Source organism: Diceros bicornis, chromosome 39 (assembly GCF_020826845.1).
Source record: "Diceros bicornis minor isolate mBicDic1 chromosome 39, mDicBic1.mat.cur, whole genome shotgun sequence".
Taxonomy (NCBI): Eukaryota; Metazoa; Chordata; class Mammalia; order Perissodactyla; family Rhinocerotidae; genus Diceros; species Diceros bicornis.
In genome coordinates, this window is record NC_080778.1 from 16,199,066 (window position 1) to 16,224,185 (window position 25,120).

Below are 25,120 nucleotides of genomic sequence, written 5' to 3' on the forward strand. Positions count from 1 at the left end.
AGAAAAATCAAAGTGACTCTGAAAAAGAACAAAATTGAAGGACTTACCTAACTTCAAGACTTACTATAAAAATCAAGAAATAGAGTGAAACAAAATGTAGTCCAGCAATAATAGGCTTGTATTTATATGGTCATTTGGTTTTCAACAAAGGGACTAAAGCAATCCAATAGAGAAAGTCTTTTCAACAAATTGTGCTGGAAAAGCTGGATATCAACATGAAAAGAAACCCTTAACTTCTATACTATATGCAAAATTTTAATTTGAAATGAATAATCATAGATCCTAAACATGAAACGTAAAATTTTAAAATCTTAAAGCCTTTAGAGGAAAACAAAATAATATGTAAAAGACTTCTGGTTAGCAAAAGGTATCTTAGTTTCCAGAAAGCAACACTCACACACACACACAAAGATAGGTAATATTTAGATAGATAGATAGATTAGACTTCCAAATTTTAAAATATGCCCAGCAAAAGACACTGTTAAGAAAATAAATAGGCAAGCCACAGACAGGTAGAAAACATTTACAAATATATATATCTGACAATAGCCTGATAATCAGGATATATAAAAGAGTTTTCCACTCAATAATAAAAAGACAAATGATGTAGTCCATGCAGAAATAGAAGTACAATGATGTACACCTGAAATTTTTACAATGTTATAAACCAATAAAAAAAATAAATAAAAATAAATAAATAAAAAGACAAAGAAAGGAAATAAATAGGCTGAAAATTTGAACTGACACTTCAAAATATATGTTTAAAGGCCAATAGGCAAAAGAGGAAATGCTCAGCTAACTTTCTTCTGTAAAGGCCCAGGTAGCAAATATTTTAGGGCTTTCAGGTCAAACTTTAGCAAAACTGTGCAACTCTGCCCTTGTAGCACGAAACGGCCGTAAACACATAAACAAATACTCCAAGAAAACCTTATGTACAAAGATAGGTGGAGGAGTAGCCCCATGGCCTAGTGGTAAAGTTCGGTGTGCTCTGCTTTGGTGGCCCAGGTTCTCCAGTTCGGATCTTGGGTATGGACCTGCACCATTCATCAGCCATGCTGTGGTGGCAACCCACATACAAAAATAGAGGAAGATTGGCAAAGATGTTAGCTCAAGGTGAATCTTCCTCAGGAAAAAAAAAAGATAGGCGGTGGATCATATTTAGTCTATGGACCATAATTTGCAAATACCTGCTCATCATCATTAGACATCAGGGAAATGCAAAAAGAAAACACAATAAGATACAACTTAATACTGACCAGAATCACTAAAATTAAAAGGGCTGAGAATAAAAAACTGTTGACAAGGATGTAAAGCAAATGGAAGCCTCATACATTGCTGAAAGTAGTGTTAAATGGTACAACCACTTTGGAAAAAGGTCTGACAGTTTCTTATAAAATTGAACATACACATATCCCATGACCCAGCTTCCACTTCTAGGAAGTTACCCAAGAATAGTGAAAACATACATCAACAAAAAGACTTTTAGAAGAATTTCCATTGCAGTTTTATTCTTAACAGCCAAGTTGAATCAGCCAAGGTGTCCATCAATATGAAAATGGGTAAATAACTTGAGATATATATTAAATACTACCCAGCAATTAAAAAAAAAACAAACTACTGACACATAACAGCATGAAGAGATATTAAAAATGTTATGTGAGGGAAAGCGGTCTTCCACAAAAGAGTAAACACTGTATGATTTCATTTATATGAAGTTCTGGAAAAGGCAACACTAATCTAGCCTAGAAAAAAAAAATCAAAATAGTGGTTTCCTCCCTGTAGAGAGGGATTGACTAGGAAGTGGTATTAGGGAGTTTTGGGGGTTGGTGGCAATATTCTATACCTTGATTAAGGTTTGGGCTATTCAGATGTGCCTGTATTTGCCAAAATTCAACCTATGTTCAGTTATGATCTATGCACTTCATTTTTGTTCATTTTACACATTTAATTGTACATAAATTTAACCTTAAAAGAAGAAAACTAGTAAAAGTATTGAATTCTTGTTAATGATACCTATGCTGAAGTAATTAGGGGGAAGTGTACTAATATCTTCGATTTACTTTGAAATATAAACTAATAAATTGGGTAAAATGAGTATCATAAAAATGTTGATAGAATCCAGGTGGTAGGTGTATGGGTATTCACTGTAAAATTCTTTAAATACTTCTGTATATTTGAACATTTTCAGAATAAAATATTGGAAAACATATGAGAGAATATCATAAACAACTTTAAGACAATATATTTGGAAATTTAATTCAAATGGACAAATTCCTAGAAAACACAAACTATCATAATTAATAGAAGAATCAATAGAAAATCTAAGTAGTCTAGTATTGCTAAAGATATTGACTTTGTCATTTAAAATCTTCCTATTAAAAATACTGCAGATAATTACACTGGTGAGTTTTTCTAAACATTTAAACAATAAACAACGCCAATCTTACACAAACTTTTCCAGGTAATAGAAAAATAGGAAACACTTCACAACTTTTTGTAGGAGACCTACCTAACATTGGTATCAAAATCTGACAAGGCTGTCATAAGAAAAGACTATTACAGGCAAATTTCTCTCATGAATGTAGATGCAGGAGTTCTAAGTCAGGGACCTATTTAAAAGTATAGCCATCTAGGCTCCATCTTATACCTACTGAATCATAATCTCTGAGCATGGAGCCCAGTGAGAGATGAATTATTAAAATTCTCTCTACATAATTTAGATGCAGTGGTTTTAAAGATGAACATTTGTAAACATGTTTTTCAAACTTTTCAGGTAACAGAGAAAAGAGAAATAATTAGTAGGCTGTTAATATGCAATGATGCCTAGATGTCCAAGAGTATCTAAAATACAAATTAAGGGGGTTGGTGTCAAGATGGTGGCATAGGCAGACTCTGAACTCACCTCCTCCCACAAACACAACAAATTCACAGCTACTTTTAGAACAATTACCCCTGAGAGAGAACTGAAAATTGGATGAAAATAACCCCCACAACAAGGGACAGCCCTGACTGAGGTGGAACAGGCAGAAATTCCATTCTGGAGAGAAAAAAAAGCCACCTTTACAAGCCACAGTGCTTCACAGCTGCCCGGGAGCAATCCAGAGATACGCAGCCTTCCCTGGAGGAGTTGGGAACCTGAGTAGGGGAGCCTTCCTGCTATAAGCATCTTTTGGTCCCAGCACAACCGAGACAAGTGTCATAATATCTGGCTTTGCTGGCTACTAACAACAACAGGGAATCCTCCCAGAAAAGCTATTGCACAAAAGGAAAAAAAAAGCCAGCCCTTAATTGGCCCATGAACGAATTCATCCATTTCAGAAAGCAACCTAAAATCACCAGAAAGAAAGGTACACAGTCCTTTGGTGAAAAGAGACTCACCATATATGCTCTGGGTGCTTCTTGGTGAGAGGTGAGACCTCTCCAGAGACTGAGACATTGGCAGCAGCCATTATTGTGACCTAGTATGGGCATGCTGACACAGACACTGGCCGATGCCATTGGAGTTCTTCCCCTGGCCTCTCAGCACAGGGTCTGCTCCACCCACTAGAGCACTGATTTGATTCAGCTCAGCCAGGGCAGGCAGCCCACCCTAGGGACTGGCCCCACCCACCAGCAAGCTCTTGGGCAACTGATGGGCCTGCATAGGCTGGGTGCCTGGAACCCCTGCAGGGGGTTCACCTCTGTGGGGCAGGGCAAGTGGGAGCAGTGGGTGGAGTATGTGGGCCTTTGCAGTGGGGCAATTGTGTCTACTTCAGGGGGTCAGGGTGTGTGCATGGGGCAGGATTGTGTTGACAGGGTGTGTGGCCCTGTGGGCCATGGGACTTGTCAGTTGCAGAAAACTTGTGCGTCCAAAAAACCACATAGGGGATCGATCACACCTTCCAAAGCCTGAAGCAATTGGGTGCTCCCATGCCTGGGGCCAGCCCCACTCAGCTGCAATCCTGAGAGAGCTGACAAGACCCTTGTAGGCCAGAGGCCTACAGCAATTGTAAGCCCCTGAGCCTAACAACCAGCCACACTGGGGGCCTACTTACTTACCAGTAAAACCACAACAGGAATGTGCTATTAGACCTTGCAGCCAGCTGTGCTGGGGCCACCCCAGACCCAGAAAAGAGACTGAAGGGTCCATAGCAGCTACACACAGCTGAGCAATACAACCAGCCAGCCAGGGAGACAGCCTACCCTCCCTGGGCACCTGCAGCAAGAGCAACCCTGCCATAACAGAAGGATACACATAGCCCACACAGGGGTCACTCCTGGAACATTTGGAATGGTAATAAGAGGGAAGAACACTGCTGGACCTCATAAGGCATCTCTTACATAAGGCCACCTCTCCAAGATAGGGAGACATAGCTGACCTACCTAGTACATAGATACAAGCACAGAGAAAGAGGTAAAATGAGGAGGCAAAGGAATACATTCCAAGTAACGGAACAGGACAAAACCCCAGAAAAAGAACTAAATGAAGTGGAAATGAGCAATCTAACTGACCAAGAGTTCAAACAAAGATTCATAAGGATGCTTACTGATCTTGGGAGAAGAATGGATGAACTCAGTGAGAACGTCAACAAAGAATTGGAAAATATAAAAAAGAACCAATCAGAAATGAAGAATACAATACTGGAAATAAAAAATTCACTAGAGGGACTCAAAACCAGAGTAGATGATACAGAAGAATGTAGCAGCAAGCTGGACAAAAGACTAGAGGAAATCACCCGAGCTGAACAGCTAAAAGAGAAAAGAATTAAAAAGAACAAGGACAGTGTAAGGGAGCTCTGGGACAACATCAAGCACACTAACATCCATGTCATAGGTGTCCCAGGAGGAGAAGAGAGAGACAAAGGGACCGAGAACCTATTTGAAGAAATAATAGTGGAAAACTTTCCTAACCTAAGGAAGGAAACAGACATTCAGGTACCGGAAGCACAATGAGCACCAAAAAAGATGAACCCAAAGAGGCCCACTGCAAGTCACATCATAATTAAAATGTCCATATTTAAAGATAAAGAGAGAATCTTAAAAGCCACAAGAGAAAGGCAGCAAGTTACATACAAAGGAAACCCCATACGGCTATCAGTTGACTTCTTAGCAGAAACCTTACAGGTTTGAAGAGAGTGGTATGATATATGTAAAGTGCTAAAAGGAAAAAACCTACAGCCAAGAATACTCCATCTGGCAAGGTTATCATTCAGAATGGAAGGAGAGATAAAGAGTTTCCCAGATAAGCAAAAATTGAAGGATTTTACCACCAAGAAACCAGTCCTACAAGAAATGCTAAAGGGACTTATTTAAGACGGAAAGAGAAGAACACATATAGGAAAAAATTATCTATCTCCATGATAAGAAGATAACAGATATAAATGCACAAACAAGAGGTTAGATATGATGTCAAAAACATAAGACGTGAGAGGTGGGGAGTAAAAGAGTAGAGCTTTTAGAAAGAGGTCAAACTAAGGAGAGCATCAACTTAATATAGGTTGCAATATACGTAGGTTATTATGTATGAATCTCATGGTAATCATAAACCAGAAACCTATAACAAATACACAAAACTAAGAGAAAGGAATCCGAACGTAATACTAAAGAAAGCCATCAAAGCACAAGGGAAGAGAGCAAGAGAAGAAGAAATGAACAGAGAAAAACTACTAAAACATTGAGAAAAAAGGTAACAAAATGGCAATAAGTACATACTTATCAATAGCTACTTTAAAGGTCAATGGACTAAATGCTCTGATCAAAAGGCATAGGGTGGCTGATTGGATAAAAAAACAAGACCCATATGTATGCTGCATACAGGAGACACACTTCAGACCGAGGGACACTTGCAAACTGAAAGTGAAGGGATAGAAAAAGATACTCTATGAAAATGGCAATGAAAAGAAAGCTGTGGTAGAAATACTTATATCAGATAAAATAGACTTTAAAACAAAAAGTTCAACAAGAGACAAAGAAGGGCACTACATAATGGTCAAGGGAACAATCCAACAAGAGCATATAGCACTTGTAAATATCTATACACCCAACATAGGAGCGCCTAAATATATAAAGCAATTATTAACAGACGTAAAAGGAGAAATAGACAGTAATGCCATAATAGTATGGGACTCTAACACTTCACTTACACCAATGGATATATCATCAAAACAGAAGATCAATAAGGAAACATTGGCCTTAAATGGCACATTAGACCAGATACTCTTAGTAGATATATACAGAACATTCCATCCAAAAACCAAAAACATTCTTTTCAAATGCACATGGAACATCCTCCAGGATAGATCACATATTAGGCCACAAAACAAGTCTCAATGAATTTAAGAAGACTGAAGTAATACCAAGCATCTTTTCTGACCACAACAATATGAAACTAGAAATCAACTACAGGAGGAAAATCAGAAAAGCCACAAATAGGTGGAAATTAAATAAAATGCTACTGAACAACGATTGGGTCAATGAAGAAATCAAAGTAGAAATAAAAAAATACCTGGAGACAAATGAAAATATGACATGCCAGAATTTATAGGATACAGCAAAATGGTTCTAAGAGAGAAGTTTATAGCAATACAGGCTTAACTCAACAACAAGAAAAATCTCAAATAAGCGATCTAAAAGTGCACCTAAAGGAACTGGAAAAAGAAGAACAAACAAAGCCCAAAATCAGTAGAAGGAGGGAAATAATAAAAATCAGAGCAGAAATAAATGAAATAGAGACTAAAAAAACAATAGAAAAAAATCAATGAAACCAAGAGCTGGTTCTTTGAAAAGATAAACGTAATTGACAAACCTTTAGCTAGACTCACCAAGAAAAAAAGAGAGAAGGTACAAATAAATAAAATCTGAAATGAAAGAGGAGAAATTACAATGGACATCTCAGAAATACAAGATTATAAGCAAATACTACAAAAAGCTATATGCCAACAAATTGGATAATCTAGAAGAAATGGATAAATTCTTAGAATCATACAACCTTCCATAACTGAGTCAAGAAGAAATAGAGAATTTGAATAGACCAATCACCAGTAAGGAGCTCAAAACAGTAATCAAAAATCTCCCCAAAAATAAAAGTCCAGGACCAGATGGCTTCCTTGGTGAATTCCACCAAACGTTCAAAGAAGACTTAATACTTATCCTTTTCAAACTCTTCCAAAAACCTCAAGAGGAAGGGAAGCTTCCTAACTCATTCTACGAAGCCAACATTACCCTAATACCAAAACCAGACAAGGACAACACAAAAAAAGAAAATTACAGGCCAACATCACTGATGAACATCAGTGCAAAAATCTTCAACAAAATACTAGCAAATTGTATACAACAATACATTAAAAAGATCATACACAATGATCAAGTGGGATTTATTCCAGGGATGCATGGATAGTTCAACATGTGCAAATCAATCAACGTAACATAATGAAGAAGAAAAATCACATTATTATCTCAATAGTTCCAGAGAAAGCATTTGACAAGATACGGCATCCATTTATGATAAAAACTCTGAATAAAACGGGTATAGAAGGAAAGTACCTCAACATAGTAAAGGCCATATACGACAAACCCACAGCAAATATCATTCTCAATGGTGAAAAACTTAAAGCTATCCCTCTAAGAACAGGAACCAGATGAGGATGCCCACTTTGACCACTCATATCTAACATAGCATCTAAAGTCCCAGCCAGAGCAATCAGGCAAGAAAAAGAAATAAAAGGGATCCAAATTGGAAACGAAGTGAAACTGTTACTATTTGCTGATGACATGATTTTATATATGGAAAACCCTAAAGAATCCACCAAAAAACTTTTAGAAATAATAAATGAATATGATAAAGTTGCAGGAGACAAAAATCAACATACAAAAATCAGTTGCATTTCTATCAACTAACAGCAAAACAGTTAAAAGAGAAATTAAGAATACAGTCCCACTTACAATTGCAACAAAAAAATAAAATACCTACAAATAAACTAAACCAAAGAGGTGAAAGATCTGTACACAGAAAACTATAACACATTGTTGAAAAAAATTGAAGAAGACACAAAGAAATGGAAAGATATTCCATGCTCTTGGATTTGGTTCATAGTTAAAATGTCCATAATTCCTAAAGCAATCTATAGATTCAGTGCAATCCCTATCAAAGTCCCAATAACATTTTTCACAGAAATGGAACAAAGAATCCTAAAATTTATATGGAACAACAAAAGACCCCTAATAGCCAAAGGAATACTGAGAAAAGAAAACAAAGCTGGAGGTATCACACTCCCTGATTTCAAAATATACTACAAAGCTATAGTAACCAAAACAGCATGGTACTGGCACAAAAACAGACACACAGATCAATGGAACAGAATTGAGAGTCCAGAAATAAACCCACACATCTATGGACAGCTAATTTTCAACAAGGGACCCAAGAACATACAATGGAGAAAAGAAAGTCTCTTCAACAAAAGGTATTGGGAAAACTGGACAGCCACATGCAAAAGAATGAAAGTACACCATACACAAAAATTAGCTTGAAATGGATTAAAGACTTGAACGTAAGACCTGAAACCATGAAAAGTCTAGAAGAAAACATAGGCAGTACACTCTTCGACATTGGTCTTAGTAACATAATTTCAAGTACCATGTCTGACTAGAAAAAGGAAACAATAGAAAAAAATAAACAAATGAGATTACAACAAACTAAAAACCTTCTGCACAGCAAAGGAAACCAAAAACAAAACAAAATAACAACCTAACAATTGGGAGAAAATTTTTGCAAACCATATATTTGATAAGGGGTCAATATCCAATATATATAAAGAACTCATATATCTCAACAACAAAAAAAGTAAAAACCCAATTTAAAAATGGGCAAAAGATCTGAACAGACTTTTCTCCAAAGAAGATACACAGAAGGCCAATAGGCTCATGAAAAGATGTTCAACATCATTAACTATCAGGGAAATGCAAATCAAAATGACAATGCAATATCACCTCACACCTGTCAAATGGCTATAATTAACAAGACAGTAAGCAACAAGTGTTGGAGAGGTTGTGGAGAGAAGGGAACTCTCATACACCACTGGTGGGAGTGCAAATTGGTGCAACCACTATGGAAAACAGTATGGAGATTCCTCAAAAAATTAAGGGTAGAACTACCATATGATCCAGCTATTCCACTGCTGGATATTTATCCAAAGAACATGAAAACACGAATGTGTAAAGATACATGCACCCCTGTGTTCAGTGCAGCGTTATTCACAATAGCCAAGACTTAGAAGCAACCTAAGTGCCCATCAAGGGACGAATGGATAAAGAAGATGTGGTATATATACACAATGGAATACTACTCAGCCATAAGAATTGATGAAATGCAGCCATTTGTGACAACATGGATGGACCTTGAGGGTATTATGCTAAGCAAAATAAGTCAGAGGGAGAAGGTCAAGTACCATACGATCTCACTCATAAGTAGAAGATAAAAATAACAAAAAACAAACCCATAGAGACAGAGATTGGATTGGTGGTTACAGAGGGGAAGGTGGGAGGGAGGAGGGCGAAAGGGATGATTAGACACATGTGTGTGGTGATGGATTGTAGTTAGTCTTTGGGTGGTGAACATGATGTAATCTACACAGAAGCTGAAATATAATGATGTACGCCTGAAATTTATATAATATTATAAACCAATGTTACTGCAATAAAAAAAATTAGGAAGAAATGGAACAAAATTAATGAATATGTGCACAATGCTGGAAATATATCACTGAAAATTGCATCCAAAAATAATTAAAATAAAATAAAATAAAAATTAAAGATATGCATTTGAAATATAGTCAGTATTTGTTTACTATTCAGGAAGAGGGAGAATAGAGAACATTATTGGGGTGCATGTCCAGCCCACGAGCTCACTCCCTCCTTAACTTCTCTAGGAACATCCTGCTCCCATCTGTAGGGGTAGATCCCTAAGAGCCATATTTTTCTGCAGGCTAAGGAATAAAATTTTCAGCGGAAAACCACGATTTTTTCCCTTTGACAGCTCTTGATACTAACAAATCAATTCAAAACCCTCCATCTCTTCAATTACCTTGGAAAGGATTAGGACTGTTAGCAAAGATGCATAGAAAATGAAAAAGTTAATGCTTAGAATTACTAACAGAATTATTAAATATATAGAATAGATGATAGTCTTGAAAACCTATTGTTTTACTGCAATCACTAGACGTTTTGAGAGAGACAAGAACGTTTCATTTTGTGGCAGTTTCAAAATGCTAAGAGCCTAAAGGACTCAAGAACATATCTTTTTATCATAAAGAACAGTATTGGGGCCGGCCCCGTGGCTTAGCAGTTGAGTGCGCACGCTCCGCTACTGGTGGCCTGGGTTCGGATCCCAGGTGTGCACCGATGCACTGCTTCTCCAGCCATGCTGAGGCCACGTCCCACATACAACAACTGGAGGGATGTGCAACTGTGACATGGAACTATCTACTGGGGCTTTGGGGAAAAAAAAAGGAGGAGGATTGGCAATAGATGTTAGCTCAGAGTCCGTCTTCCTCAGCAAAAAGAGGAGGATTAGCGTGGATGTTAGCTCAGGGCTGATCTTCCTCACCAAAAAAAAAAAAAAAACAGTATTGGGTGGGGCCAGCCCGGTGGCGCAAGTGGTTAAGTGCCCACGCTCAGCTGCGGCAGCCTGGGTTCGCCAGTTCGGATCCGGGCACGCACTGACACACTGCTTGGCAAGCTATGCTGTGGTGGCGTCCCATAAAAAGTGGAGGAAGATGGGCATGGATGTTAGCCCAAGGCCAGTCTTCCTAAGCAAAAAAAGAGGAGGATTGGCAGAGGTTAGCATAGGGCTGATCTCCTCACGCACACAGAAAAAGAACAGTATTGGGAGAAATAAATGATGGCCTGTGAATCACGTTCTTGTCAACTTGGGCTGCCATACAAAATACCATAGACTGGGTGGCTTAAACAACAGACTTTTGTTTATCACAGTTCTGGGGGCTGGGAAGTCTAAGATCACAGTGCCAGCATGGTCAAGTTCTGGTGACAGCCCACTTCCTAGTTTGCAGATGACCACCTCCTAGCTATGTCCTCACGTGGGCTTTGCTCAGCGCATGTATGCAGAGAGAAGGAGAGAGAGCAATCCCTCTTCATCTTCTTACAAGGCCACTAATCCCATCATAGGGGCCCCACCCTCATGATCTAATCTAACCCTAATTACCTCCCAAAGGCCCCATCTCCAAATACCATCACGTTGAGGGTTAGGGCTTCAACATATGAATTTGGGGGAGGGGACCCAAACATCCAGTCCGTAACAAGTCAGAAGCTTTTCAGAAGCAGTGTAAAGAGGAGAAGTTTTGGAGAGAGAAGGAGAAGAGCTATAAAGTATGTGACCAATAAGGGTTTTGGAGAAGGGACCATCACTTCATCGCTGCCTGCAATGAGCTACAGATTAATTGAGGGAATCCCAGAGAAATTGGTATCCATTCCCAGCTTCCTGGGGTCCAGATGGGGAAGAGGACAAGCCGCTCTGAGACACCCCGGGTGCCTGAAGGGCAGAGTAGGAATGGGGAGGGGTGGATGTTAGTACATCCAGATCCAGGGCCCTGATATACAGCCCAACCTCAAGAGGCTCCTGCAAATCCAAGGTTATGCCAGAGCATTCAGTATTGTTCTATGCCACTGAGACCGGTGGAAAAATACCTGAATAAGGGCCAGTAGAACAGAGGAGGCATAAAGAAAGCAAAAATCACGGTAGTAGCAAATGTTGCATAGATCATATGATCCAGATTTTGTGGTAAGAACCCTCAGCAGTGGAGGCAAGGAGAAAAGGCAATGCCCCAAGAGCCGATGAGAAATATATATCAGGAGATGTCAGCAGAGAGCAGAACCTGATGAAGAACCAAAGGCCCTCTCCTTCCAAAACCCTTGACAATATACAACCCACAACTCCACCCTATCCCCTTTCCAACCTTAGAGAATAGATCTAGGGAAGAGGGAAGTGGAGAGACCTGAAGTCACTAAATTGAAAATTATGTTAAATCAGATCAAACTTTTACACTGACATTCAAAACTCAACACAAATCTACTTTAAGTCCATCACTTCTCCACAAACATGGCGTGTGTGTTTTTACTTCTGCATATTTGCTGATAACATTTCTCCTGAAATTCTCCAACTATGCCTTATTTATATCACTAACACCTAACACATTGTCTAATATATAATTCGTGGTCAGTCAATGCTTCTGAGTAAACTAATGAACTGGATAGATGAATGAATGAATGAGTTAATAAGTTAATGTAAGAAAAACAAAAGACTAAAGCATCCTTCCTAGAATTATCTCCCTATTTGAACATTCTCTGACTTCTAGGCACAGGTAAAACCTCATTTTTATCTAAAAAGGATTTAGAGACCATTTCTGCCACATTTTATTAAACTCATACCAATATTTGCCATTTTGCCATATATTATCTTGATTATTCCATAACAATATAAGCATATATTTACGTATGCATGGACACATAATCTCCTCCAAGAGTGTAATTTTGAGAACAGACATTATAGTTTTGGTGAGGATTAAATGAGGTGAATAAATGCAATCTCCTAAACAAATAACTTTCCCAATTTTTCACATGGCTAGCCATAAGAGAAGAAAATGCATGGTAAGGCAGAGAATATAACCAAAACTATGTTTCTTTAGGACTCTAAGTACCAAGAGGATAACCAAGTTTAACAATACATACTTGTCTACCATTTCATTAAAGCAGGGTGCAACAAAATTTCACTGGTTATATTTCCTGCTGCTTTCATGAGGGATGTTTACAGGGAAGGAAAATTCATTAAAGAAAGCAAAAGTGAGAAATGCAAGGTGATAGTCTTCAGCTGGATTGTCACTCTCAGGCCAATTTTATTGCCCACCCTTGCATTAATTCCTTTAATGCTTGAACGACATTTAGTAAGTTTTCATGGGTGATTACCATGAAAATGCAAGCTATCATTATTAGTAATAACCTGATATCATTATGCTGTTTTTCAGCATTAATTAAGGTAAACAGGAAAATCATATTTGTAAAACAACTTTTTATGCATCTTAAGTGTGTTGTCTGGGAAATTTATATGGTTCAATGTACAAATTTTGCTTTTCTAAGCTATTCTTTCTTTATTCTCTGAATTCAAAATGCCAATCAGACAATTGATTTTGGAAGCAATAGACAATGCATTGCACTGCACTTTACAAGATTTTCAAAATGATATTTTTGTGGAGTAAGTGATCAATATAGATACCAATTTATATCCAAAAAGAAATGAAAATAAAAAAGATTGATGTTTATGTTTTAGGAAAATTTTACATTTTATATATTTACATTTACATTTTTGCATTTTATACTTAATATTTTTTACCCCAGAAGAAATAATGTGATTTTTCATATATATTTTCCCCAAATCATCAAAGTATAGCTGCTCTACATGTTTGCATTGGTTTTGTTAATACTTATCAATGTAACACTCTCCTTCCTGGTTTTCATAATTTCCATCCATTTTCCATTGTATTCATACACTAAGACAAAGAAACACAAGGAACTATCTTTGGAACAATAAGTTTGAATTCTTTCTCAAGCACAGATTTCTATATTTAAAAAAACAACATTTTTAGGACTGGTAAATAGACTCCAATTAAACATTTTCTTATTAATTCAGGTTTATTTTAGGATTATTATCCATATTTTAGTTAGTGGACAGTGATTTCTTTTTCTGAAGTGAACTTAAAATTTAACTGTGAATGGTCTGAAAAAAATAGACTCTGGCTTTTACAGATTAATTTTTGCAATAAGAGTTACTTTACTTTGAATAATTTACAGAGTTACTTATTTTTGTAATGATGAATTTAGTGTAAACACACTCTAGCTATTTTTCAGTGTGTGTTTGGCACGTTCATTTTCTCTGTAAATGGGGACGGCAAATAGTATTGTAATAAACATAAATAATTGTCTCCCGCAATTCAAGGGCTTACTCTCTATAGATGTCTACCCAGAATAATTTATTACCAAAGCCAATCTTTACAATATGCAAGCATAATTTAATTTCTTCTTCTTAATTTTTTTTAATAATTCTATTAGGATGTTCACTAATATCCCTCATTTTCAGGCTTGAAGAAAACATGAATGGTTGATGGGAAAAAAGAATTAATCAATTCCCTTCCTGCAAATTTCTGTGATGGTGGACAACCAAGTCAGGGCATCAGGGAAGCCAGCTCTGCTGCTCACTTTTCAAACCTAATCGTTTGTAAAACATCCCACTGAATCACAACTGAAAGTCTGAAATAGTTCTCTGAGAGGATTAAAAACTGTTCTGGATTGATAAATAGGGCTATCTATATGTTCATAAACTCCATTTTCTCCTTTAAAGTTTTTTTTCTGGATTTAACTCAAATTGCGCCTTTTAGTTTCAAAATTTCCCTGAACCCAAGAATACAGTCAATTTTATGACTTAGCCCTTCTTCCCTGTACATCTAACCTTGAACGACTGGCAGTTTTGACCTCAGCTCCATCCTGTTGCTGATGTTTGATTAGTAGCTGTGTCTAAACTCAGCCAAAAAGGACTTTCGTATTGTTCCTTCATTCCCCTGGGATGAGTTTTCTTTGTAATATTATATGTGATGTTATTTCCACTTAACTTTGTCTATTATGGTTTTTTTCCTCTGATTTCATAACATGACTAACTATTTTATATATGTCTTCACACCCCTTAAGTACAGATTTGTTATTTTGGTTCACTTTGGAAATTAAAGAGTATAACATTGACAAGGTAAGGTAAAATAAGCTCTATAGAAATTCTTGGTTTCATTAAAGAAAATACATGATCTATAATCTTAAGACAAATAAAACAATTTTCCAACAAAATCCACATGATCATATTCCAAACAGCAATTACTTCCGCCTTTTTTTCTCATTTTCATTCTCATTATTTTCTAATTATATTTTGTAACACCAGCCAAAATCTATACTCGTTGCCCAGCTTGTTCTCGAATGTCTTCAGAGCCCACTTTAAAGACATTTTATATGAACAAATTTTTGCAATAAATCTATGAAAAACTTTAAGTAATCAGTACAGTAAATAAACGTCTCAGAGATTTCCAATGTTTTCATAAACCATACAGTACATTTCTCTGCATCTTAATTTTAAATTAAAAACAGTTAAAGAAAATATCTTACCCCAAAAGTTTTCTGGCCATGGACTCCCTAAACTTGTTGTATTATTAGCCATAATATCCACAAGAGAGAAGGAAAAAAGAAAGAAAGAAAAGCCAGTATGTCCGAAAGAAGCACTTTGATTCTATGCCTTTGTGGTTCAGCGAGAGAAAAACAATTTTCACACAAACCTTCATATACTTGTGTTTGCATAAAAGGAAATAAGTATATCATGTTTCCTGCTTTTATACTCAAATTAGCAACTGTTTTTCTTATCTTGGAATTCCACATGGTTCCCGAGACACGAAACAATTTCCTTCTCGTCATTTCCTCAGCTAAATTACTAAATCCTCTCCTCTCGGCCACCTCCAAAATGCTTTGGGATAAGAGCCTCTTTTCTTGTTCTTTCCCCATCTCCTACTGACATAACATAGGAAGAAGATTTCAAACTCTCAGCTACAGCATTTTGGGTTAAATTTATACAAGATAGAGAAATAGTCTGCTTTCCAATGTTTGAAAATTATATTTATATAGTAAGTTGGGGGGGAACTAATATTTCTTCTGAAATCCATGTTCTGCTCAAGTACAATTAGTTCTATCTAATACCTATTCTTTATAAATCTCAGTTACTTATTAAAATTTTTAACAAGTCTCTTGCTCTATTTGGTATATTAATTTTGAAAATTTATATTTCTTTCTACAAAAATGGTATAGTTCTTTAATTGATTTCATAAATATTTATCTAAAATGTATTTTATATTTAAATTAAAACTGGTAGTTAAATGTGGAAAATAAACAGTTTCTATACAAAGGAACTTATTTATAATCAAGTAAAGCAAACAAGTTCAAACACTCAATTTCAACAGAACATTAAATGCTATAGCAAGGAGTAGATAGCACAGTAATTTCTTCTTCAGGGAGAGGTCTGAGAGAACTGATGACTATGAAAGTATGAAAATAATTTTACCAAGTGGAGAAGGAGTGAGAAGGCAGAAAGAGAAACAAACACAAAGGAGGGGAATCGTTACAATTCACACTTGGGATATTCTGGGTGTGACTATAGACTGTGGGAAGTGTGGCTATGAGAAAGAATTATGTGAGGCTTTTCAGGAGAGGTAGCTCAGTTAAAATTTTAAGAGTCTTTGCAAACTTTATTAGTTAAACTAGATCCTCTGAACATTAGGCAGCTACTGGAAGTAGGAATGACAGCGCCGAGTGGTAATTAATAACTGCCCCAAACAGCATTCAACAATCTGATTGCCTCAATCTTTGTAGCATTAACGCCTGCCTACCTTGCATCCACCCTAACTGTCATTAGAACACGACTGAGTGTGAATCAGTAATCGTCTCTGTGAAGTCTGTAATATATTCCTGAGTAGCTCTGGGAAAATCTGAAAAAAATAAAATGAAGTTTACCCCATATTCATTTTTGCAGTCCTAATTCTCTAAAAGCTAGGTTGCTTCTGCTCATTTTCTTAATTTTGATAGATTTACAGTGACCAGAAATTGAAATATAGACAATCTAAAGGAGAATCATATAGTGTTATAGAAAATTCACAAACTTCACTGAGCAAATACGAAGACTCATCTCTATAAAATTCTTGCTAAGGTTTATTTCCATATTATCAAATAAATAAAATACTGATATTATTGCTTAAGAAAAGCAAAAAAGGGCTCACATTTTAATAGTTACCTTTACTTTTCAGTATTTATAAAATAATAGTGTATTTTTATATATTATATATCATAAAAATATAAAATAGTAAAATGCAAATTTTATAAAAATAGAAAATTAAAAGACTATCTTATTTCTGAAAGAATATAATCTGGATAAATGTACATTGTAATACTTCGAAATTCTTCTAGAAACAAATAGAATGGGCTTCTTCAATTACTATATATATTTTTAAATACACATTTGGTTGTATTTATAGGCTACCTGATTCAACAAATACTAATTCCAAAATGGATACATTTTTATAAAGAGTTATATAGAGTGCATTTGCTCTAAAACAGCAAACCAAGTGAGTGGAATGAATGAGTCCGACTTTGTCAAAACCACCTTCTGTGCAATAACCGACTCATTCCATCTCAGGGCTGGGATACAGGCTGAGACTTCCTTTGATTGTTCCATGTTTAATTACCTAGATTTTCCTCCAAAAAGTTTTCACTTTTGCAGATGGTCAGAACCCAGTCAAAACCCTGAAGAAAACTTGTTTTCTATCAATTTACGACCTAGGAATATTTTCCTTTTCTGTTAACAACTTGTTGAGAGCATTAGTTCTCATCTGTGCAGGTAATTTGCTTGGTGAGGATACCTACTTTTCCTTGTCAGAGAGCCATATAAGTGAGTGCTTGTGTCTATGTGGTTTTCGAGTCCCATGACTTGTAATGCCAAAACAGGAAGTTGATTTTTATCTTTACAAAAATGTTAGGTCTGTTTTTCTACTGTTCATTATTTCGCAAGTTGGGTCTTTATATCTGGATTCTCCAGTGGTCATAAAATACATTTAGAGGTTTGTTCTTCCCTCTAATTGTCACAGGTCTAACTTCCTCCCTTTATTCAGGTGTCCTCCTCTTCTCCAGGCATTCTGTAATCACCTTGTCTACAGTGTTCCCACTTGAACCACTCTCTCCCTCCACCCTGCATTATCAGTTTCTTCTGAGCATTTATCACTCCCTGACATTATGCATAAATACTCTTGCATTTTTGGTTGTTTTTTTGTCTCTTCCACCAGAAGTTAAGTTCCACAAAGACAGGAACTTTATTGATCTTGCTGACGTCTGTATCTCCTGTGGCTAACATAGTGTCTTAATAACATTTGTTAATGTTATTAATAAATAACACAACAAGCTCTTAATAACAGGCTCTTAATAAATGTTTATTCAAAAAGGGAATGAAATAACTCCAAGAGATCTGAAGATGAAAGTATTTTGGACATTTCAAGTCAGGTTAATAAAAAATGTCACTAATCATTTGAAAACAAAAGTTAAAAATCTCTATTAATAGATATTCTGTATTTTATTTATTTTAATTTTTTTATAATTTTATTTATTTATTTTTCCCCCAAAGCCCCAGTGGATAGTTGTATGTCATAGCTGCACATTCTTCTAGTTGCTGTATGTGGGACGTGGCCTCAGCATGGCCAGACAAGCGGTGCGTTGGTGCGCGCCCGGGATCCCAACCCCAGGCGGGCCGCCAGTAGCGGAGTGCGCGCACTTAACCGCTAAGCCACGGGGCCGGCCCTTGCATTCTGTATTTTAAAAGTTTGACGTAACTTGGCACAAATGATACAAAAGAATATTGTTACACTTAAGAGAAGATACCCATTTAACTTTAAACTTCCTCTTTTAGCCTTATTTTTTAAACTGTCATGGGTTTTGCCTTCCTATATTAAATTGATCCAAACAGTATAGCTCTTAAAAATAGAGAACTTTCTCTGCATGAAGTTGGAGAGATGTGGTGGAAGAGAGGCCAGAGGGATGCTCTTTCCTCTGGCCAAGAGGAAGTCAGAGAGTTCTCAGATGAAGAAAGATTTTACATACTGTTGGTGGTTCTGAGATGTAGGTGCCATGTTCAAGGACCAGAGAGAGGCTTCTGGGAGCCAAGGGCAACCTTCAGCTGACAGCCAGCAAGGAAACGGGGAGCTTAGTCCTACAACCACAAGGAACTGAATTCAGCCAACAACCTGAAGGAACCTGGAATTAGATTCTCCCCCAGAGCCTCCAGTCAGGGATGCAGGTCTGATGACATCTTGATTTCAGTCTTATGAGACCAGTAGCACAGAAATCAGCCAAGCCACACTGTGGCCAGACTTCCAACCCATGAAAACAGATTATGTCCAAATGAACTCAGTTTTTCTAAAAGAAGACCTGTAATGGTAACAGTGAAAACCAAAAGATAATGGAATATTATCTTCAAAGTTCTGAGAGAAAAAAATAACCTGTCTACCTAGGCAACTGAGTATACAGTGAACCTATCTTTAAAAGATAAAAGTGAAATACAGACATTTTCAGGAAAACAAAAATTGAGAAAACAAAAATTATCCTGAGTTAATTACTAGAGAATTAAGGTCAGAAAGAAAGAAAATTATTCTAGAGAGAAAATTCAACGTAAAAAAACTGGTAAATGTTTGGGTCAATCCAAATGTTTATATGATGAAAATGATAACAATAGATTTTAAGTTGCTGGAATAAAAAAAATCAAGACAGAACTAAAAGCCCATAGGAAAATACAGCTTATAAGTAAAAGGTACAGAATGAACTGAAGCATTCAGGTGCATTAACTTTTCAGAAAGAGGATAAAGATCTTGATGATTAATTATAGTCTGAAGAAAAGAACAGAACTTCCTTGATCTGAAATATAGTATGAATTGAAAACAAATTCAGCAAATATCATAATCATTGAAGAAATATTAAAACATTCCCCTTACAATTCCTTTAAAACATTCCCTTTAGAAACCAGACAAATTTGACCACTGTCACCATTTCTATTCAACATCAAACTGCACAACATTGCCAAAACAATAAGAAAAATAAATAAATATAGAAAGTAGAGCCAGCCCCGATGGCCTAGTAGTTAAAGTTTGGGGTTTTCACCACTTCAGCGGCCTGGATTCATTTCCCCATTGCAGAAACACACCACCCATCTGTTAGTTGCCATGCTGTGGTGGTGACTCGCATAGAAGAACTAGATGGAATTACAACTAGGAGATACAACCATGCACTAGGGCATTGGGAAGGGAAAAAAAAAATGAAGATTGGCAACAGACATTAGCTCAGGGGTAATCTTTCCCTGCAAAAAAAAAGTATATTTATTTATAGAATGTAAAAGGATTGGAAAGATAGAAATGAAAGTATAATTTGTTATAGATTGTATGTTTACATTACCACAAGCAATATAAAACGTACAAAAAAAGAAGTCATTAATAGATATAAAACATAACAACAAGAAAAACATAACAAAAATGTACAAAATTTATATGAAAGATGATATTTTATTGAAGGATGTGAAAAAAACTTTTAAAATGTAGTGGCATAGGGCCAGCCCAGCGGCTTAGTGGTTAAGTGCGTGCGCTCCGACGCTGGCGGCCTGGGTTCGGATCCCGGGTGCGCACCGACGCACCGCTTCTCCGGCCATGCTGAGGCCGCGTCCCACATGCAACAACTAGAAGGATGTGCGGCTATGACATACAACTATCTACTGGGGCTTTGGGGGGAAAATAAATAAATAAATAAAATCTTTAAAAAAATAAATAAATAAAATGTAGTGGCATAATATGTTCATGGATAGGAACACTCAGTACTGAAAAGATGTCAATTCTCTTCAACATACGTATTTTTCTTAATTCCTAAAAAAAATCTTAAATGCATTCTTTAAGAAATTTGGCAAGCTGATTCTGAAATATATACGGAAGATCAAAGGGCCAAAAATAGAAAAGATACTTAAGAAGAAAAACTAGGTTAGGGGACTTAATCAATATTTTGACTTATTGTAATGCTATATAGTATTCAGTGCAGTGTAGGTTTTTCTTTTCTTTTTTTTTTGTGAGGAAGATTAGCCCTGAGCTAACATCCTTTGCCAATCCTCCTCTTGTTGCTGAGGAAGACTGGCCCTGGGCTAACATCCGTGCCCATCTTCCTCTGCTTTATATGGGATGCTGCCACAGCATGGCTTGACAAGCCCTGTGTCTGTCCGCACCCGGGATCCGGGTGGTGATCCCAGGGCCCCCAAAGCGGAGTGTGAACTTGACTGCTAGGCCACGAGGCCGGACCCAGTACAATAGTTTTGACTCAAGGGTAGACGAGAAGACCAATGATACAGCATAGAGAAACCAGAAATGTAACCTTAATATATGACAGAGCAACCATTGCCAATCTCTGGGGAAAAATAGTCTGTTCAGGAAACCGTGCTGTTGTACAATTGAATACTCCTTTGGGGAAAAATGTATTCCTAATTTGTGCCCTACAAAAATAAGAGTTCCAGATAGATATTTTAAACAAAACACAAATCTAAAAGAAAAGATTAAGTGGAATATGTTAGAATAAAGAACTGATATCCATCAAAAAATGTGAGGAAAATAATGAAAACACAAGCCACAAACTGGTATAGAAATTTAATTGCCTTTTGTGTATTGATTTTATATATTTGTATATTTTGTATATTGATTCAGCAAATTTTGTAAGGTTCTTACTATTTCTGATAATTTGTCAATAGATTTTAGAATTTTGCATGTACACAATCACTCCATCTGCAAATAATTATACTTTAATTTTTCTATTTCCAAAGACATTGTAATAGAATGCCGTATGTCAGGTGCAAGATGCACTAACTCTTCCTTTACCTTGGAAGGAATATCCCAGCTATAGGTCACCTTGCAGGGGGATTGAGGAAATCACTACTATCTCCTCTTGCCATCCCATTACAGGTTCTATCTTCAGGGGGACCTAGACTAGATTTTATTTGATACATTCTGGGTCTAAGATTGGCTCAGGTCTGGAAACTGAGGGAGGGATCATGATTTTTCAGTGACAGACATCAGCCAAGAAAATTAACTGTTAAACTACGAAAAGCAATGAGTGTTTGATAATTTTACTGAATAAAACACCAACAAGTACTCTTCACCTAGAGTCACCAGCTGTCTGCATTTTGTCACACTTGCTTTATTTATTTTTTTCCCCTGAACTAATTGAGTTAATTGTAGATATCATGACACTTTACCCATAAATATCTCAGCATGTACCTCTAAAGAAAAAGAACATTCTCCTTTGTAACCAAAATACAGTGATCAGAAAATTTAAGATTGACACAATATTATCTAATGTACAGCCTGAAATGCAATTTAAATTTCCCCAGTTATGTCATTCTAAACTGTTTGTTTTTGATCCAAGAGCTAATCCATGATCATGCATTGCATTTATTTATTTTTTTAAGTTGTTGCAGCTTCATTGAAGTATAATTGACAAAATTGTAATGTAAGTGTGCAGTGTGATGATTTGACATAGATATACTTTGTGAAATGATTACCATAATCGGATAAATTAACACATCCACCTCACATATTCGCTTTGTGTGTGTGTGTGTGTGTGGTGAGAACATATATGATGACAACTGGTGACTCTAGGTGAAGAGTATCATTTGAAGGCTTTTAAGTAAAATATTAGAGCAAACTTAGAAAGTGTGTTGAACTTAGAAAAAAAATTCATTAAAAATCATTTTAGGGCCGGCCCGTGGCTTAGTGGTTAAGTGCTCGCGCTCCGCTACTGGCGGCCTGGGTTCGGATCCCAACTGCGCACCAACACACTGCTTCTCCGGCCATGCTGAGGCTGCGTCCCACATACAGCAACTAGAAGGATGTGCAGCTATGACATACAACTATCTACTGGGGCTTTGGGGAAAAAAAAAAAAAGAGGAGGATTGGCAATAGATGTTAGCTCAGAGTCAGTCTTCCTCAGCAAAAAGAGGAGGATTAGCACGGATGTTAGCTCAGGGCTGATCTTCCACACACAAAAAAATAATAAATAAATAAAGAAATAAAAATCATTTTACTTCACAATTTGCTATATATATATCCAATACTTCTGTAAATATAATCCATCAGCTAAGAATTGCTTATATTATCTTTTCTCTAGGTAACTGCATACTTTTCACAGGTGTGAGCCAATAAAATAATGGATTGGGCTGATGATTCTAGAGATACCCTAGTATTTTATTGCTTTTGGGAAGGAATGTGGATGATACACTTCATCATCAGTCTATACTTTCTAACTTACTTTCGTGTTTATTTTCACCTTTGTTATTTATTATTTAACTTATTTATTTATTCCTTTTCATCCTGACTCACCACTCTTATTTCCCTCCCTGCAACAACAATCATTCCAATGTGTTACCTTGCTATCCTTTATTTGGATGGATCCTTGTAAAACATATAGAGTATTTGAGTGCATATGTTTTTAATAGTAAGCAATGTGCTCTAGACCTCATTCTATTTCTTACCTTTTGGCTAACAGCACTATATTTTTAAGTCCTATCCATTTTGCTATGCACACGTCTGGTCTGTTGTCTTCATATTTATGCAGTCTTTGCATTATAGTACTCTGCTGCTTGCATCACCACCTTTTACCTATTCATGAGGAACACATTTTAAAGATTTCTCTCATAGACACACGCTAGGTAATGTTTACAGCCATTTGTTCTTTGCTCAATGTTTATTCTGTCTTTCGTGTCTGTAAACATTTTACACATAATTACTAAATATTTTGAATCTCATTAATTCCAAGTTCTTAGAATGTAAATGTGTTTTTATTGCTTCAAGGAATGGAATTACACACATCATTGTTTATTGCCTCATGTATTTGGGGGTTTTTTTGGTATTGTTAGTTTATATTTGGCAGAAGACAATCTATGGGAATCTGGAGAGGTGGGATTAGGCTGCTTTCTTCTAGAACAGGTTTGCATTTTTTTTTTCTGCTGGGACCACTTGAATTTGTATCGTGGTGGGGGATTTCCCCACAGCTACTGTAAATTTCAAGCCCATTCATACATGAGGGCAGGTCAATGATTACAAATTCTCAGGGGAAACAGTTATCTCTCTGGAAACTTGGAGCTATGGCAAGGCAGACATTGTTTTCTCCTTATCTCTCTTTGCTCACAGGCAGATTTCTTTTTTAACTAATCCTTTCACTGAGGTGTAATCCTTTTAAGAGTGGCAGCTTTATGCAAGGGTTTCAGGCTTACCTCCCCGGGTTAAGTGTGCCCAAGGCCTAGTGTTCTCTTCTCTCCTTAGATCCTAATCGCCAGTCTTTGAATGCCCGGTTTTAGCACCTGTTCCCAGACAACACTAACTTTAGAGTTTGCTTCTTTCTCCAGTCCCAATTCCATATTGTTTTTTATGTTTGTCGTTGTTACTTGTTTTTGTTTTTGCCTTCGGACATGTTTCTTTCCAGAGAGCTCAGAAATTCACTTAAAAGTATTGATTTTATTTTTATCCTAAGAGAAATGTCCACTGATGTGGAGGAGTGAAGGAGAGAAAAGAGTGTGTGTTAGGGGAAATGAACATAATTTCATCTCAGAAAGATTTCTTTGGCTGCATAACGGAAAATAGATTGAGGGGGAGCTGAGGAAAATAGGTAAATTAATTAAGAGGCTATGGCAATAATCCAGGAAAAGTACTGTTGTAGCTTATTCTAAAGGAGTGGCAGTAGAGCTATAGAAAACTCTCATGTTCAAGAGATTTTTAGGAGACAAAAGTTGAGAATTGGGTGGGGTTGATAGAACAGGATTGCTGGCACATATAAATAAAATCTGAATGAAGGCAGATTAGTGGGAAGGACAATGGTTTAATCTGGGGTAAATTGACTTTGAGATGTCTCTGAGATATACAAATTCAGATTTCAATTAGGCAATTGGATGTAAAGTCTAGAGTTCTGAAGAGAAGTATGTGGTAGACATAAACATGTATGAGTCTTTTTTGGTTGGGTTTGGTTTTTGATGGTCATTAAGTTGATGGATGTTCAGGAGTTCACCATCTGAGTGGTATAGAGGGAGAGAAGAAGCGATCTCAGGATTGAACCTTAGGAAGCTTTAGTATTTAGCATCTAGGTAGAAGAAGATGAAGCTGAAAGATAAGATCAAGTTGGCTGCAAAAGAGAGAAAACCAGAAGGGCATACTGTTATGGAACTAAGAAGAAAGTATGTCTTAAAAAGAAGAGATACTTAGGGCCGGCCCCATGCCTTAGTGGTTAACTGTACACGCTATGCTACTGGCGGCCAGGGTTCGGATCCAGCATGCACCAAGGCACCGATTCTCCAGCCATGCTGAGGCCGCGTCCCACATACAGCAACTAGAAGGCTGTGCAACTATGACATACAACTATCTACTGGAGCTTTGGGGAGAAAAAGGAGGAGGATTGGCAATAGATGTTAGCCCAGGGCTGGTCTTCCTCAGCAAAAAAAGGA

At 36.8% G+C, this 25,120-nt stretch overlaps 1 protein-coding gene across 1 annotated transcript in view; it reads right to left on the reverse strand.

Annotated features, from left to right (window-relative positions):
* The window catches only part of MYCT1 (MYC target 1), a 28,986-nt gene extending 13,611 nt beyond the window's left edge, over positions 1-15,375 (reverse strand). Inside the window, 2 exon segments of the mRNA XM_058534308.1 lie at positions 15,187-15,267; positions 15,270-15,375. Coding sequence (XP_058390291.1) covers positions 15,187-15,267; positions 15,270-15,375 — 187 coding nt within the window.
* Between the last annotated feature and the right edge of the window lie 9,745 nt (positions 15,376-25,120).